The sequence below is a fragment of the Myotis myotis genome, unplaced genomic scaffold, assembly GCF_014108235.1.
Source record: "Myotis myotis isolate mMyoMyo1 unplaced genomic scaffold, mMyoMyo1.p scaffold_m19_p_1, whole genome shotgun sequence".
Classification (NCBI taxonomy): domain Eukaryota; kingdom Metazoa; phylum Chordata; class Mammalia; order Chiroptera; family Vespertilionidae; genus Myotis; species Myotis myotis.
Window position 1 is genome coordinate 75,617,304 of NW_023416313.1, and position 19,603 is coordinate 75,636,906.

Genomic DNA, 19,603 nt, shown 5'->3' on the forward strand with positions numbered 1-19,603 from the left:
TCGATGTTTCTCTCTCATTGATGTTTCTAACTCTCTATCCCTCTCCCTTCCTTTCTGTGAAAAAATCAATAAAATATATTTAAAAACGTTTGTAATATACATCTTATCCAGAATGATTTACGATGATAAAACACAGTCAGCATTAACAAGAAGAAAATATATAACTAACACTTATTGAAAATGGAGATTCTGGTCTCATCATTAAGATAATAAACACAAGAAGTAGAATAAGGTTGGAGAAATAATGGTGTGTTCAGTTTTGGAAATGCTATGTTTGAGGTACCCCTGGTCCATCCAGTCAGAACTTTCTAGCAGATGACTGGGCAGACTATTCTGCATCTGGGAGGAGATATGTGAGCTGAAAATAAAGATCTGGTAATTATCAATTCATAATTTTGAAATCGAAAGAGTGAATGAGAATATTTACAAAGAAAGAACAGAGTAGCCGAAACCGGTTTGGCTCAGTGGATAGAGCGTCGGCCTGCGGACTGAAAGGTCCCAGGTTCGATTCCGGTCAAGGGCATGTACCTGGGTTGCGGGCACATCCCCGGTGGGGGATGTGCAGGAAGCAGCTGGTCGATGTTTCTCTCTCATCGATGTTTCTGACTCTCTATCTCTCTCCCTTCCTCTCTGTAAAAAATCAATAAAAAATATCTTTAAAAAAAAAAAAAAAAAAAAGAACAGAGTAGTGGACTGACAGTAAGAAGAGAAAGTAAAAGAAATCCTTAAAAGAAAAACAAAAGTAATAATAAGAGAGAATTCCTCGAGTGTAGTATCAAGGAAAATGGAATAGAAAATTTCAAAAAGGGCCTGGGGTAAACAACATGTCCAAGACAGCAGAGGATGACCATCACCAGAGCTGCAGCATGGGCACTTGGTGCATTTCAGGATCTTAATGAGAAGCTTCAGAAAAGTTTCCAGCACAGAAGCCAGAATGATAGTCAGTGAGTTTAAGAATAACAACTGGAAGTACATATGAACAATAAGTTTTGAGAAGTCAGAACGAGAAGTTGTATAACCTTCCTTTCATGGGCAGGGTAGGCGGAGGGAGATGTGATAAAGGTGAGGATGAAGGAAGGCACAAGAGGGGGAGCTGATCCTGAAAATAAGGAGGGACACTGTGCTTCTTCTTGGACCCTGGAGGACAAAGCTATGAGGACAGATACAGTTCTGGAACTCCAAAGAGTAAATCCAAACAAACAGGGGTCACACACCTAGTCAGTAGCTCATGGTGACATATGCTTTGGCAACCACATTTTTTTTTTTTAATATATTTTTTATTGATTTTTTACAGAGGAAGGGAGAGAGATAGAGAGTTAGAAACATCATGAGAGAGAAACATCGATCAGCTGCCTCCTGCACATCCCCATCTGGGGATGTGCCCACAACCCAGGTACATGCCCTTGACCAGAATCGAACCTGGGACCTTTCAGTCCGCAGGCCGACGCTCTATCCACTGAGCCAAACCGGTTTCGGCATCAACCACATTTTTTAAAGCTGCAATACTCTAAATCACAGAGGTCCTGCAGTGATACGAATATCCATTTTATAAGCTACAACGGCAAGAGTGGGAAGAGAGAAGAAACATTACACTAGGTCTCCAAAGTGTTTATGTATTTTGGTATTACTATAGCCCCATAAAATGACAGGAAATAATAAAAGGCAAAGAATTTAAAATTTCCATGTGGTTGTCAGTAATAATAAGAGTGCCTAAGTGTTTACATATTCTTTTTAAACACTAGAAGTGTGAGTAGTTTGATCTTTAGGGAAAATTATAGTCAGGAAATATCCAAAAGGTTACCATGATATAGTTAAATTATCTGCCTATCACAGGTTAAAGAATATTTAAATTCTGGAAGTTCAGGGTCAGCTTTTCTAGATAACAAATCTTAAGTACCTTCCTATATTCACTCAATTAGTGATCTTGGACCTTGATAACACTGCAGAGAGAAACTTTCCAACTATCATTCAAATCATATCTAAAAAGGTGGTCATAAATATTTTAAAACCTAAGTGAACTAATAAGACCTAGACCCATTAAGGATAAGATCTTTTACAACAAATTAAATAAAACAATTTATTGAAGTCTGGACTCAAGATAAGCTAGATTTACTAGCTGACCTTTTATTCATTTAAAGAACAAAATTAGCTCTAATTGCATTAGAATGGAATCCAGTAAATTTTCCCAAGTCTTCTAATGTGGCATCCATGTAAGAACTGCAGTAATTGTTTACAAGTAAGATGGAAATGCTTTGATTATAATCTTCCCACTTGTTTCACTGTGTAGTAAAAGCATTTCCCAAAACCTAAAGACAGTTTTTCTGTTAGTATACTATTTTTTTCTCTTAAACACACTGCATCTTTTTGTTAACGAACAAACTACAATGTACCAACAGAAGAAATTATACTTGGAGATTTCATCATAATTTTAGGTCAGTAAAAATGAGAGAGTAAGATAAGAAGGTCAACACTTCCTTGTCTATAATAATCAGAAAAGGGCTGAAGAACTGAATAAGAACATTTTTAATATCTGCTTCCTCTCAGAATTATAACTGAGAATTATAGGTTTGGATCTGTTAAATTTATAAGTGCAATAAAGTTGTAAGAATAGTGGGTACAATCCACAACTTGTACTCTAGTTGTTCAGCTGCTAGGAAATTTCATTTGTAATGTTACCATCTTTCACTAACATTAAAAATAGCGATAAACTTTAAATATACATTCTTAAGGCTTATTAGTCATATTTTTGTTATTTAGCTTCTAACATAGACAAAATACCTATGATGTGTTTCAGTACCAGTGGCAAGTCAACCAGGGCAAAACAAAGCTAGCAACACTTTTCAATCTTTTCTTTCCCCCTTGAATCAAAAGCAGTTTTATTGGAAAGAAAACAAATTAAAAATAGAAAAGCAAAGGGCCTTCCTTTTGTGACAGGATAATGCTCTGAAATGTTCCTTAACTTTACTTCTAAGGATCATTCTTTTTAAACCAACTAGTTTCTTTGCTCTGCTTCTCTCGCACGCTTTTACAAAAATACGAAATCTGCATTTTCTCAAAATAAAATAAAGTACAATTTAAAAAGATCAGTTGTTTTTGCCTGTCTCTCATCCCATAATGTGGTGTGAGTCCTCCTTTCCTTCTGGAACCCACCATCTCTTCTTCTGACAGGTTGTCTGCCCTATCACAGGGGCTGATGAACCAGGCTGGCCAGCTGGAGTCTTTGATGGGGACCGAGAATGGGTTCTGTGGAAGAAGGGGAGCCACTGGGGATATTGAACACTAAGAACCATATCAGCTTCAAGTGACTTTGACCATCTTTGCCACCACACAGAGGCAAGATTGAGAAAAAGAAAGTGAGCATAGTCCTAATGATACTTTTTGAACCTTGGATATCCTATATAATAATAGACAAACATGGTAATTGACCGTACCTTCACTACGCCTCCCATTTGGCTAATCAGTGCAATATGCAAATTAATCCAACCAAGATGGCAGCCGGCAGCCACACAGCTGAAGCGAGCAGGTGGCTTGCTTGTTCCAGTGATGGAGGAAGCCAAGGTTCCCCGCCTGCTGTGGCCCGGCTCTGAGCTCCAAAAGCAACAAAGTTTCAATTATAGAAGCTAAGCAAACCCCAGATACCTGCTTTCAGCAGGCTGGAGCGAGTAGGAGCCGGCTCTCATCTCCAGTGACGGCAACAAAGTTTCAATTACAGAAGGTAAATAAATCCCAGAATTAAAAAAGAAAAGAAAAAAAGGAGAGGCTGGGAGCTTCAGTCGCTGGCCAGCCTGAAAACGGCCCTCAGACTCTCACCCAGACTGGCCAGGCACCCCAGTGGGGACCCCCTCCCTGAAGGGGGTGTGACCAGCTGCAAAGAGCCATCAGCCCCTCACCCAGGCTGGCCAGGCACCCAAGCAGGACCCCCACCCTGATCTGGGACACCCTTCAGGGCAAACCAGCAGGCTTCCACCAGGCCTCTATCCTATATAGTAAAAGGGTAATATGCAAACTGACCCTAACAGCAGAAAGACTGGGAATGACTGGTCACTATGACACACACTGACCACCAGGGGGCAGATGCTCAATGCAGGAGCTGCCCTCTGGTGGTCAGTGCGCTCCCACATGGGGGAGCTCTATTCAGCCACAAGCCAGGCTGATGGCTGCCAGTACAGGGGTGGTGGTGGGAGCCTCTCCTGCCTCCTCAGCAGCGCTAAGGATGTCCGACTGCAGTTTAGGTCTGCTCCCCGCTGGCAAGTGGACATCCCCCGAGGGCTGCCGGGCTGCCAGAGGGATGTCTGATTGCCAGCTTAGGCCCAATCGCCCGGGGAGCAGGCCTAAGCCAGCAGGTGGTCATCCTCTGAGGGGTCCCAGACTGCGAGAGAGCACAAGTCGGGCTAAGGGGAACCCCCCCCCCCGAATGCACCAATTTTTGTGCACCGGGCCTCTAGTTAATAATATTCTCAAAAAGGCATCATTAATGATTCCATGTCACTTGATCAAGTGCACTATTATATATTAACTAGAGGCCTGATGCATGAATTCATGCACAGTTGGGGTCTGGCCAGCCTGCCCCGATGGGGGACCATCGGGCTAGGCTGGTGGAGGGGAGGGGCTGCGGGCAGTTGGCCAGCTGGCCCCGCCTCTGATCAGGGTGTTGGAGGCCGATCGGGGGTTGGGCCGGCCAGAGGGCGGGGGGTGGGAGGGCACGGGGTGATCAGGGCCCAGATCAGGCTGGTTGGCTGCCGCAGTGCACATCATAGACACCTGTCATTCTGCCATTCTGGTCGCTGGGCTTTTATATAGAGAGATTGGAAAAATGACTGAGCATTATTGCATGTTTGGAGGGTCCCAGTTAACACCCTTTCTCTGGTGAGGTCATGGAACAAGAGCAGCGATGTCCTGAGAGCAGAAGCACCAGATCATCAGTCTAACACCCCTGGCAACAGCCACTCTGCCCAAGGATAAAAGGAAGGAGTACATGGACAAAAAATGCTTCCTCCAGCACCAGCAAGAGGACAGATTAAAGAGACATTTGAGAAACGTGAGGGGGGAAGAATGCTAATGCCCTAATTGCTACTATTCACCCCAAAATGTTTATACTTTACCAATATTTACATTTATCTTTTTAAAATGAAAAGCTCCTTTAACAGAATTTTGATTTTTTATAATATAGCCCTACATTCAACTTAGAAGAGTTCTGTTCTGCCATATGTTGACAATCCTATCTAAATAGATCTTGCCCCTAAGATACTCCATCACCTTACTTTGCTCTATTTTCTTCACAGAAATGAATAAATGAATGCTGTAAGCTAGCCCACTTTTTCTACACTTGCTCAAAATCACTAAATCAATAAAATGAGAAGATTGGGATGACAAATAACATGGTAACTGTATTGCCACTCTCCCCCACCATAACAGTGGACTGGAGACTCACTGTACTCTGTCACCGAGTCCAACTGAGACTTTAGAATTCTGGCCAATATAATCCCAGGCAGTGCTTCCTTAGCAAACTGAAATCTACTTGATTGGAGACCAGACACAGATATTTTAGCAATTTGAATGTGTTGTTCCTTCCCATTCATACTACTCTAACAAACTTTATAGGTGTTGAGACTGTGATTTCAGGATTAGTATTTTAGTTTCATCTTCAACCCATATTAAGGGGAACTCTGGATACCCATTACTGGGGGACATGTTAAAGGAATTTGAGGTCCTTAGAAAGTCATCTTGAATTTTAACACCACCAGGAGGAGGTACTGGACTCATCATAGACCCTTTAGAATACAGTTTCCATGCACGTTAGCTCAAGGTAAAAATAAGGGACCCATCTTGCTTCAAGGAATAATAATGAAGAATACAGGAAATAATCTAACCTCAAAGTACTTTCCTGGATCAAGGGCAGAAGATGTAACTTCTTTAAGATTTAGAAACTAAATATCGTCTTAAAGATCTTTCAATGAGAGGGTATAATTTGAACCCTGTAAAGCTTTTTTCTTTTTCCTATAATTTCAAATCCCTGCCTGTTTTTCAGCAATAAACAACTCCCCGCTGGCTATTCAAACCCCCCTTTTTGAACCCCAGTCTGCTCATTAATTTCACTTCAAAAGAGTGTCTATCAAGTGCATACAAACTGAGTAAGTAAAGGCACATTTATACGAATCTACTGCTTATTTTCCATTATTACTGCCATGGAATAACCCATGTATCCTTATGCTACCACAATAAGAAATAACTTTTAATTTCATATAATTTTCATGTGTCATAAAATATTATTCTTTAAATTTTTTCAACTATTCTTAGCTTGTTAACCATACAAAAACAGGCAGTGAAATGAATTTGGCCCATGAGCCATAGTTTGCTGACCCATACTTTACATTAAAAAAACAAAAACAAAAAACTCTGCTGATTAAGTAATAACATCCTATTACTATGTGACTTGTGCCTCTTTTTTCCTGTCTTATTTTAATTTAAAATATAATATATTTCACTTAATATATTCTTTTATTCATTATAAGTACTTGAGTCAGACGTTGGTTAAATGATTATATATTCATATAGCATAGGGGTTTTATTTACCTAAATGTCTGAAAGTTCATGTTAGATAATGTTATACTTTCATGGACATTTGTCTAGAATGTTAGTGAAATTATAATTTCCCTAACATTGGAAACAGGATTTTATTTCTCATGTCTTCCAATATCTTAGGCATTATGAGTGATTTACTGAGAAGAGAAAAGTAGTCAATAAGGATGGATGAGACAATCATTATTATCAATGCTTTTTTACAAACCTTCTTTCTCTAAAGGGAATGCACAAGCCAAACTTTCGTGTGGAAGTAAAGATTAAGTAATGGTGAGTTACTGAGAAAATAGGCATAAATATGAACTGGTAGGAGAGAAATAATAATAAGATCTTTGCCCAAAAGAAATGAGCCCAAATACAGAATTTCAAGAAGACAGTATGAGTAAGTTACTTTGGTTGGGTCTCCTTGCTAATCAGCCTTCTGTCCTCTACTGGTTGAGGGATAGGAATAAGTTTAAATTTTTGTAGGTAAAATTGAGGGCACCAGGTATACCAGTGGCTGGTTAAAAAGAACTGCATCTATAGTATTTTTCTTACATTGTCTATAAGCTTGTCAGCAATAGTACCATCCACTGTCTAGATTTCTACTGATACAACCATAAAAAGGAACGTAGAAATTACGCAGATAACTTAGGAAAAAAAAGAATGAATTATCTGGATTTTCTTCCTTGAATCTTCAGAAGAAGACCATGGTCCTAGGAGTCCATGTTACCATTCATCATCATGATATTTAACTTTTTTTTAATACATTACATATGGAATTAACAAAAGCAACAGCATAAACTAAACACAAACTTTAAGATGGAATGAACCACTGAGAGCACAAAACATATTTTCTGTTGTCTATTCTACCCACTTAATAAACTCATAAGTTCTACTTTCATTTTTATGCTAATACTGAGTAAAAATGAAATGCCTTGTAAACCTATTTTCTTCACAGTATTTGATTGTTTGCAATGTAAACGAATCCATTTTCAGGCTTAATGGTTTAAAGTAAGGTTGTAAACTTGTACATTTAGCTTGTGAAATTCATTTAAATGATATATAATATGATTTTAGAATAAAACGAATGATTTTAACATGATTTACAAAAAATAAAAATCAATTTTTTATTACCTTATTATCATATAGGCCTTAATTCATACACCAAACGTGAATGAAAGAAACATAGACAGCTAATTTATTTATTTTTATTTATTTATTTTTTTATTTTTTCTAATTTACTTTTAAAAAGGGTGGGTTGATATGATGATTCTGTGAGAATTAAGACAAATAAACAGCACACATGGGTTTACATTTCCAGTTCTCTTAAAAAACAAACAAACAGTTGTTACTACTATATACTGTTTCACCAGGCTTTTGGCAGTATCTTTGTTTTATAGGCACAGAATAAAGCCATGTGCCATCTGAGCAAGCAGGGAATCTCATTCTTTGTTATAGTGATAGAGAATATATATACTTGAGAAGGTATAACATTACATCCTCCTTAGTGTAATATAGTGGTTAGTCTATTCAATTAACAGTTACTTACTTTTCAGATAACCAGAACCTTTAAAACTAGGTAGAATCAATGTCATGTGCTAGTCTTTAAAAAAGAAAAAAAAGAACAAGAAAAACAAAAGAATCCTATATGTTAAATAAAACAATATGCTCTGAGGAAGAAAGCAATAAAAATTTGAAAATGAAGAATCTCAAAATAAAGCTTGACCCCACATGTTCATATTTGGAAAAGGTTTGCAGAGTTCTAAATCCACTAGGAAAGAGTAGAGAAGATTCAATTGAAATTATTTCACTCTAATTCAAAACATTTTTACTTACATCTTGTCTTGGCCTGCACCAACTCGGAGAGTCAATCTGGGGATGACTGGACTTGGGGCTGGGACAACTGGCTCCACTTTTATCTGTTCAAGTTAGGACATTAAGTGTTAATATATATATATATATATATCCTATATAATAAAAGGCTATTATGCAAATTGACTGAACAACCAGTCACTATGATGCGCACTGGCCACCAGGGGGAAGATGCTCAATGCAGGAGCTGCCCCCTGGTGGTCAGTGCGCTTACACAGGGGGAGTGCTGCTCAGCCAGAAGCCCTGAGCCTGGCTCACGGCTGGCGAATGCAGGCTGGCAAGCACAGTGGCAATATTGGGACCCTCTCCCGCCTCCACGGCAGTGCTAAGGATGTCTGAAGGCTCCCAGACTGCAAGAGGGTGCAGGCCAGGCTGAGGGACCCCCCCCCCCCCCGAGTGCACGAATTTCGTGCACCGGGCCTCTAATGTGTATGTATGTGTATGTGTGTGTGGGGTGTGTGTGTGTGTGTGTGTGTGTGTGTGTGTGTGTGTATATTTCACCCCCCCCCCCCACAACAAAAGTACCTCCTACCTCTTCTCCTACTTCCCCATCTCCACAAACTTGACAAGCAGATGTAAGCCTTAAATGTGGCTAACATACCAGATACAGAGATAATCTGGGCTATCCAATGTTTTAGTTTCTCAACAACTAAAGGCTACCTGGTATCATGAGAAATTCTACAAACTTTAATTGCTTTAGGTAAATGTGGCAGTTAACTCTGTATTTTCTTTTATATATATATATATATATATATATTTTTTTTTTATTGATTTTTTTACAGAGAGGAAGGGAGAGGGATAGAGAGTTAGAAACATCGATGAGAGAGAAACATCGACCAGCTGCCTCCTGCACACCTCCTACTGGGGATGTGCCTGCAACCAAGGTATATGCCCTTGACCGGAATCGAACCTGGGACCTTTTAGTCCGCAGGCTGATGCTCTATCCACTGAGCCAAACCGGTTTTGGCATCTCTGTATTTTCTTAGTGCTGGTTCATTTCTTGGATTATACTATTGGAATTATTTAAACAAAACTTGTTATCCAAACCATTTGGTAGAGCATTAAAGTAGTCGCCAGACCTACCAAGAATAGAAAAAGCAAACAATGATTTCGCTATTATAAAAGGCATTTGTCTACGGGACTTCAAAAATATTAAACTCATCTTAAGTTTGCATTATCATATGAAAATCTGAAACACCAAGTATAATTTATAGCAGTAAACCATTCAGTTTTTTGGCTAGTAGTACAAAGACCTGAAATACTGTAATATAAAGAAAATGTATTTTTGCAAAAGATTTTTGGTGAAGGCAACTGCTGAAGAAGTTGAAAGATCTCACAAATTTTGAAACTATTCTTTCTCACTAATAGAAAGATAATACGTATACAAATTAAATATGTTAAAAGGGATCTTCACAATTTTTGGTTTGAAGGTCCTATGGTGTAATAAATATTTTGAATGAACAAACTGAACAAAAGCTCTGCAGTTCCAAATTATTATCTGTATCAAAATCTTTCAATAGGGCTTTATTGCCATTTTTGGTTGGATAGTTCTTTGACTAAAATTGTCCTAGGCACTGCCAGGTGTTTAATATCCCCATCTTGGGTACTACTATACACACTGCCAGTCACTGTGACAATTAATTGCAAATCACTGATTATATATTTTAAGTGCAAGAATTAAATAATGATGAAACAGTCTGGTGGTTCTAAAAATGACCATAATAAAAAAGCATAATATGCTAATTAGACCAGATGTCCTTCTGGACGATCTTCCGGATGAAGCTGGGACTGTGAGGAAAGCCCAGGTCCTGGGTGCCTGAGGGAAGCTGGTGCTGGCAGCCAGGGGAAGGAAGGCCTACTCTTGCACGAATTTCATGCACTGGGCCTCTAGTATAACACAATAATCAATATACTATCAGAGAGAGAGAGAGAGAGAGAGAGAGAGAGAGAGAGAGAGAGAGCGAGCGCACACGGGCCAAATCTACTATTTTTTCATGTTTTTAACTGTCCCTTTCTAAAATTTATTTTTAATCCATTGTTACATCAAGATCTATGACTTTGGCTGCTAGGGAACTTCTTCAACTCCCTATAAATTTCTCTATATCCACAAATACACTAGAGCCCATCTCCTTTTGTCTTCTAAAGAAACCTCCTCCATCAATTAGCTTATTTATAGCATTTTCAACTTCTCAGTTCTATTCATTATTTTCATCTAGCTTTTAAATGTGCTTGACTTTTTTTTTTTTTATTACCTTCTCTTCAATCACTGGCTAACAACCTCACATATCTCTCAGTTTTCAATTCATTAGTTTCTCAGCCATTCCAATCTACTTTCAGGCCCTGAAATAATACTATTGAAACCACTATTTCTAGACATGAATTATTTCCTAATGTCCCAGTATGTTTTTCTATTATAGATATTATCAATCTCCTCTCTTCTCCTTTACAAAGCCCTCTACTTGTGCCTGACTTTACTTGGTCCTTTCCTCTTGTCATTCTACAGTTTGTTCAGTGATCTCATCCATGTCCATGGTTTTAATCTTAAGTTTTAAATATGCCATGTCTTTAAACTCATCCCCTCTAGATTAGCAATGATGAACCTAAGATTAAAATATAATGTTGTCTACTGAACATTTTCAACTAAATAACCTATGAATATTTCATCTCATCACATCTAAACTTTAACTTATCAACGTCCCCATAAAACCCTGCTCCTCTTAATGGTCCCATTTTGGACAGATGGCTCCTTCATTTGCCCAGTTTCTTGGACAGACCAGTCCAGTGGTTTTCCTAAAGGCCCTCAGGGATCAAGGTCCCTGGGGCAGGGCAATATCCATGTACAAGTAACTAGGTTGGCATTCACTTTCTTCCTCCCCGTCGTTGCAAAAATGTTCCATATCTAACCAATCAGAAAACCAATGGTCCAGTATACTCTGTAAACTATTAAGGCTTCTGTATTTTTCTCACCTTCCTGTGTGATCTGTGGGAGAATAAGCAAATATATTAAAACCAAACATTTATAAACCACATACTATTTGCCAGCCATTGCGCTTGGTTACTTTTCAGATGTTCTCCTTTAGGTTTTTAAATGAGTAAGTGGGATACATATTATGGTTTTCATTTTACAGGGATCATATACGAAGTCACCATTTTTCCTTTCTTTTCCATTTCCTTTCCCTTTTCCATTTTTAAGTCACACAAATAGCAAAAGTAGGACTGAATAGTTATTCTGATTCAAAGAATAAAAAATTACATAAAATTCCTAGATTTCTTCAATTCTAAAAAAAATTTAGGGTCACAAACTCCTAAGTGATGAGGTATTAGGAGTAATATTCCTTATTTCTTCAACCCACAATACAATTATTACATAACACTTTATTAAGCTTTAATTTTTAAAAAAGCTAGTTAAATCTAGGTTTCCTGACACCACATTCATCCCCTGCTCTACCATACAGCTCCTTGACTCTTTGCCATACACTTTGAGTTCTTTTTTTCTGGTAATGCTGATGTCTTGCATAGAGCTGTTCACGTTCTCTGTCAATGTCTTTTTTGATGAATGTACTTGTGAGATGGCAAGGGTTGGTTGTAAAATATTTCTTTTCTCTATGGAAGGCTAACTAGTTTATATGAAATTGAGATTAACTTTGGCTTTACTTCCATTCAACTAAAGTGGATGGATTTTTGATGCTGTCTTAAATGGTGTGACAGGGCAAAAGAATCCAGACATGGTTTATTTATGATCTACTATATAAAAAAAAGTAAAATGATACTGTGTGTAAAAAAATTAGCAAACAAAAATGGAGATAAATTTTGTAAGTAAAATTAAAAATGGTAAAAATGTGCTCTGAAGACGACAGATATTTAGTAAACCTGCTGAGTTGATGAATGACTTAGAACCTGCTACCTTAGCTCAGTTTTAGCTATAATGAGGATGAAGACATCATCCAAACAGAGACCCCTTTGAGGTGAAAGTGGGCATTATATAACATAACAGGTGTAAACTGGGCTGTCCCAGGCAAACCAGAACATCTGGTTACCCTACTCTAAAATACTTACAGACCTAAACTTCATTCTTAAAGAAGCTAAATCAGATTAACCTAAATATAAAATTCAAGCAAGTATTGAGAAAGATTAATAGGGATTCTAATAATATATAGAAAGTACAATTTCTAAATAAAAATTTCTTACCAGACTTTTATTTACAATAACTTTACCCAAATGCCTACCAAAATAAGAGATGTTTCCTACAATAGTAAAAGTAATTTCTCATGTGTTCTTCTCAGGAATCAACAAACTAAATGGTAACTACTTCAGTTACTTAAGCAATATGACTAAGCCAAAAATGTGAGAAGACATGAGCATCTAAGGGTTAAAATAAAGAACAGCCCTTTAGAGTGTTGCTGAGAATTGGGGCACGCAGAAGAGCATTTACAGTGGATTACTAAGCTTCCGAATTCACCAAAGAGGCAAAGTCCAGTAATATAAGACTTCTTTGTAGCTAACTAAAAATACATTGTCAGTGGATTTGTCCAGTTTTATGTATAAGCAATACTTCTTTCACCTGAACTAATACTAGTAGTCATATAAGCCCCTTATTGCCATGTGCTGCATTTTTTTTTTTGCTAATCTTCAAGGATTTAGCTTCTTTGCCACATACCTCAGGGCACCAACTGATAAAGCTCTAACTCTCCATTTTTCCAGGACACCAGCAGTGCGGCCTTGCAAAAAATGAAAATCGCTCAAGAGATTTAAAGGAGAAATTTATTTTTAAAATCCTGACTTGAAGCAAAGAGGTGGATTTTTAAAAAGCTTATCTATAAAGAATCAGTTTAAATTTAAATTCTATCTTGGAACTCTTTCATGCATTCCAGCTTTAAAGTTTATCTTCTGACAGGGACTTTCTGCAAAGGTAATGGGTAGCTTTGTCAATATAATCTGGCCAAGTTTTTATTTTCTACTTTTTTTAATATTAAACTTTTTTCATTTAAAAAAAAACACCCATATATGAGTGCTAGGTAGGGTGGCAACAAGTTCAGCCAATGCTAATTCAGATTCCCATCTATGCTAGTATGTCAGAAAAATACCCAGAAATCGTAGTGATAAAAGCCAAATTTAATAACCTAACATTTTGGATGCTAAACTATGACACTGGTAACCATCTTCTGGTCTTCCTTAGCAATTAAAGTCTTTACATTATTTCCATTTGAAAACATAGTCTAACTAAATATTGATAACCTGTTTAAAATATTAAAAAGGCAGTCAGGAGGAGATCTACTATTGTGGTCAAGTATAACAAGTGCAATACAGCAAGGACAAATGAAATAGAACTCAGACCATCATTAAGCACTCAGAGTTCATTCATATGAAGACTTAGAGATGGCCTTTGGTAAATTTCTATAAATTCAGACATACTCATTTAAACATCAGTTACTGGATTCCTCTTGCAACAGACTGTTGTAAGAAACAGGAAAGGAATGTTTCCTCCTTTTTACTGGGTTATTTTATTTACCAAAACCCTTCATTTCACTAGTTAATTATAAGAGCTGATGAGAAAAGACTAGAAATGAGGTATTACTTTAAGTAGAAAAAAAATGGTGACAATCGTTGGTTAAAGGCATGAATCAGTAAGATTATCAGTCTCTGAAAAAGAAACTGTTTAAGTTCAATAAAAGATTATTTGGGGAAACATACTAAGGGATTTGGGAATAAAGAAATATTCAACATTTTAACTTTGATTACTGAAGTTATTAAAGCTTCTACTGTCTGTTCTTTAAAATAAGTCAGTTGAACAGGAGGTCTCTAAGACCTCTTCAGGGACTAAAATTTTCTAAAATCATAATGTCAGCATACTCTAGAGCAGGGGTGGGGAACATCTGGCCCACGGGCTGTATAAGGCCCGAGAAATAATTTGGTCTGGCCCTGCCAAGGCAACCACAGGCGGGACTCAAAATTCAATAAATCTAGGAGCTTTTTTCATAGCAACGTAAATTGATGTTAAGTGGATTATATGAAGCAAATGATGTTATAAATATCCAAATGGGCCTTGGCAGAAAAAGGGTTTCCTACCCTGCTCTAGAGTATGAAGCCATGCTCATCCCTCTCATCAGCTTCTATAGGTGACTGGCCTGAGAAAGCTATTTTGGGTAACAAAGAACACAGGCTTTGCTTGGACATACTTGGGCCAAGTCACAATTCTGCCACTCATGAGACACATCTGTTTTTCTCAACTATAAAACAAGAGCAACAGTACCAAACTCTCAGAGCTCTTGGAGAATTAACTAATTAAATCTGGCCAGGTCTGGCAAGTACCAAGTGTCCATGCACTCAGTAAAGTAGCAGCTGCTAGTGGCATTTACTAGCTGTGTTAGTTCATTCAATAGCTGATGTTAGCTCAAAAAAACAAAAAGCCCCCAAACCAAAAAACATACAATTTATTAATTGATAGGATAAAAATTTTGGAGAATCCTTTAAAATTTTTGGAGAACTGATGAGCTTTCCATTATAAGCAAATTCAATTACCTGTGGGTTGATTATCAACATTATTGGTTAGTTGTAAGAACATTCTGAATTGTCACAGTCATCTACTTACTCATCTTAAGTGACACAAATTAGTCTTGTTTTCTATGAGAAGGCAGAGAAGAGGCCTTTCAAGCCAAAATATGCTTAGAGAAGGTATGAAACTATTGTTTTTAAGCAGAGGTAAACCATACTTTATGATGCTGCTGTCTTTTCCCAGTATTGAACAGGAGGAAGGAGATGGAGAGAAGGAAGCAGAGGATCAGAGAGGTTAGAAGAAATTGGTGACTAACTAGTGAGTGGTATCCACAAGTCAGCCTGCTCTGAAGCCCATGCTCTTTGTGGGCTAGCACTGGGCCTATTTACTTACAGACTATGACATCATTTTGGGGGGTGGTGAAACTCTACGGTGACTTTTTAGACCATCTATAATAATAAAAGTGTAATATGCTAATTAGTCCGAACAGCGGAATGACCTTCCGGACGAAGTTGGGGCTGAAGTAAGCCGACATGGCTGCGAGGGCTGAGCCCCTTGCACGAATTTCGTGCATTGGGTCTCTAGTATTCAAATAAGAGCATAAAATATATTTACAAGCTTGACAAATTTTGGATTATAAGGTGAAATATACAACTATTTAATTCCACTAATATAAAAAATAAGCCATTTTATTTTTTCACAATGATCCCCCTTAAAAAAAATACTTATGCAATACATACACCGACACAAATTGAAACAAGATTTTTAAACTGCTCTGAAATGTACTGTTAGGTTTATCACTGCTAAAGCCATTGTGGCTAGGTTTGTGACTGCTCAACATCACTGCTCTTTAAATGTTTTCCATAAAAAGTCAGTTTGAATCTATTGTAAAAAGGTGAAAGACTGCACTCCCAACCTTGACTAATGCATATTACTGCCTATAAAGGGGAACTGAAAGATTGTACATAAATCACCATACTTTGTATTATTACCACTGTTAGAAAAACTATTTTTCTGATAGTGCGTCACTGAGCCAGGTGCCTTGCATATATTATTTCACTTAATCCATTTGTAATTCAATTAGAGTACAGTGGTTAAGAACATCAATTATAGCACCTGATGGCCTGGGTTGAAATTGTGGCTCCTCTTAAATCACTTTCTATATGTGTGATCTTGGGCAGGTTTACTAATCTCTCTAAGTCTCCATTTTTCATCTTAAAATTTTTCTTTGTTTTTTTTTTTTTATTGATTTTAGACAGAGAAGAAAAGAGGGGCGGGGGGAGAAGAGAGCCAATGACCCATTGTTCCACTTATTTATGCATTCATTGGTTGCTTCTTGTATGTGCCCTGATGGTATATGGGAATGCAACCTTGGCATATGGGGATGATGTTCTAACCAACTGAGCTACCTGTCCAGGACTCTGTTTCTCATCTTAAAGTGATAATTATAGTAACTACCTTACAGAGTTGTGTTAAGGAATTAAACATACATAGTGTTTAGCATATAATTACTCATAAATTATAACTATTGCTGTTTTTTAAAAAATGTGATTATCATATCCCTACTTTAAAGATGAAGCACCTAAGGATTAAAGAAACTAAGAAACTTATCCTGGCTCTTTTCTCAGATCTGCTGGATTCCAAAGCCCACGGTTCCTTCTACCTACCATGCAGATCCCCGTTTAATTAATGGTATCTTTATTGCTTTTATATTGATAACCACATGGGTATGGATGATAAAAACTTTACAGGTAGGTAAAATAACCATATTAAAGATCATTTTCTTTATTAAAACAATGCTCTTGCTTGCGGCTCTGGGTCAATGTGAGAGTTGCTTCTGTGAGTTGGTTGGGATGAGAAGGAAGAAATGAGATTATTGTCCCTCATACTTTTGACAGAAGACATTTCCTGGGGCAGCTTAGATATCCTTCATTTTTATTTACCTTTGTTGTCTTTCTTTTATGGATATATAAGAGATTTCTTAGACTATATGTAACCCAATTTCAGGTCTACTTTCATTAAGTCATATGGCTTGAGTTGTATTAACTCATATGACTTGTGGGGGAATTAAATGAAGTTCAAAAAGAAGTCAATGTTTAAGTTAATATCTCAATTTCTTCTCGTTGTCAATGGCATTTCCGTGGGCTGTAATAGCTTTTATCCTTTACTATCTGTATAAAGAGCTAAAATTAAAAAAAAACATGCCTAGAAAGCAGAATAAATATTATAACCATAGCTCATACAGTCCAATGAGTGCCAAACTCTATATTTCTACCTTTCTGTGATTGATTCAGAATGGAATAATAACACTCACCGCCACTATTACTTTCATGTCCCATTTACTGAGCACTTATGTGCCAGACAGAACACTAAGCACATCTCAGATGTTATTTCATTTAATCCTCACAAAAGCAACTTGTCTAATTTCACTCAACTAAAAAGTCAGAATTTCAATTCAGGTTTAACTCTAGAGACAATACTGTTTATTATTTTTAAAGACCATAAGATAGCTGACTTTATAATTTCTTATATTTGGCACTTATCTGATCCATATCCATCAAAACTGACAAAAGGATTTGTAGGCTTCTGTTAGGTGAAATCTGTGCAACTCGTAACTGAGCCTTTGCTTCCAACCGAGGCTGTCTGAGGGACTTTCCCTTTCTAAAGTCAGGCAGATGCTGAGGAAAGGCACAGACTACTGCTACAAACCTAATCTGATGGGCTGTACTCAAATTGTGTTGAAACAACTTCACTGACTTTTCAAAGTTAAGATGGTGATGGCCATTGAAACAACTCCATTGACTTTCCAAAGTTAAGATGGCAAGGAAAGCAACAGTATCCTATTTGATTTGCTGGGGGCTCAGGTGCCAAGTTACTAGGTATATGATGGTAAGTGACTAATTGCTGCCAGGCAAGATCTCCACTAGTAAATATTCGGAAAGGTGAGGTATATTTGCATGTACCTGGTACATAACCTGGCTCTTGATGGTTGTGTGACTGTGACTTGGGCAAGTCACTCTCTCAGCTTCTCACTGGTAAATGTTTGATAGCAATACCTGCTGAACCTATGTCAGAGGTGTGTTAGAAGAAAAGAGGTATGTGGAAGTGCCAGGTACTACATAAAATAACATGATGATAAAGTGATTTTTAAAATGGAAATTAAAGTAGAATTTCTGTGCTTTATTAATTTGCCAATGTTCAATTATTATCAAATGTCCATTCTATTTCTTTGTATTTTACTAGTGCCCCAGAGCACAGATTCGTGCACACTGAAAGAAAATTAATTAGAAAGTGGCCGGCGGGGAGGGACTGGGCATGATGGGCCCTGGAGTCAACCTCCCAGGGTACCTCCCCTCCCCCCCGCCGGCCAGCTGCACCTGGGGTGGTGCTGTAGCTTGAAGGGCATCTGTGGAGTGATGCCCTTCGAGGTCCCTCCGGGAGGTGGGGTCCCTTTGCCTGGCTTGCGGGGATCGGGCCGAAACTGGCTCTCTGACATCCCCTGAGGGGTCCTGGATTGTGAGAGGGCGGTTCTATGGTGATGCACCATGGAATCGGGCTCCCTCCTGGCTGGTTCCAGGGTGTGTCACTCGAGAACCACCGCTGCCAAGTCACTGCAGCTTGGCAGCTCCTGTGTTGAGCGTCTGCCCCCTGGTGGTCATTGTGCATTATAGCTACCGGTTGGACAGTCGCTTAGCCTTTTATATATATAGATAATAGCGAAGGACTATTTATTAGAGAAAGAATAAAGTTAGGCAGAAAAATGTGAGAGTTCCTACTTCATGTTAGCTAAACTAATTTTCCTAGGTAAGTTTGAAATTTAAAATATTGCAAAAGTGTTAGTAATAGATCTGCTGTAGGTCAAATACATCATATTTATTATATGGAAAAAAAACAACTGTGTATTATTTTGTAGTCAACCTCAAGAAGGATTGCTTCCAGAAGGCAGGGAAAAGATCTCCAAGGATCTGGTACCATGAATACTTGAATACTTTTTAAGAAAGTTAAAATTTTTTTTTTTTAAATCAACCAACTACTATAATCCAAACAACCATGGGCTGAAAGTCAAAGCCATTACAGGTCATATTCTGAGCCTAAAGAATTGAGGTCCTAGTTTCTACAAAACTACAGGTTGTATATCAGTTTCTTTGGCTATACTCTATGAAAGCCTGCTTTACTTACATCATAAAATATTTGGAATTATTTTCTGCCCACCATCCAGGCTGCTAGATAGCCTTGATACTAAGAAACATGCCCTAATCGTATTAAAGCAGAAAATAGAAGGATAATAGATTTTACAGAAAGTAGTGGGCAGCCATAACCTTAAATACTTACAAAAATGGCTCATGAAAAAGAAAATTAGTGAGTAAGAAAGGACTCCTCGGGCCTTGCTATCCTCTTAAAATAGTGCCATAGTTTCTCATGCTCTTAGAAAAACGAATGCTGGGTTGTTGTTTTTTTTTTTGGTACCTAATATTTGGGTACAAAATAGTATGTAGTAGCCTTGATAATTACAAAAATATTATTCACAGTTTAAGATTACCGATTTTTCTTAAAAATGGACAGAGAATAGTACACTTAATAGAGTTTATACTCTGTAATTAGAGTCCTTTTAGGCTATGAATTTTTAACACTTTCCAGTGCACAGGGAGCTTGATTACAAGTTTATGGGTTTTAAAA

The 19,603-nt window shown here is 37.7% G+C and overlaps 1 protein-coding gene across 1 annotated transcript in view; it reads right to left on the minus strand.

Annotated features, from left to right (window-relative positions):
• Positions 1 to 19,603, minus strand: part of TAF3 (TATA-box binding protein associated factor 3) — a 191,576-nt gene that overhangs the window by 26,473 nt on the left and 145,500 nt on the right. Inside the window, 1 exon segment of the mRNA XM_036341524.1 lies at positions 8,398 to 8,480. Within this exon segment, the coding sequence (XP_036197417.1) occupies positions 8,398 to 8,480 (83 nt within the window).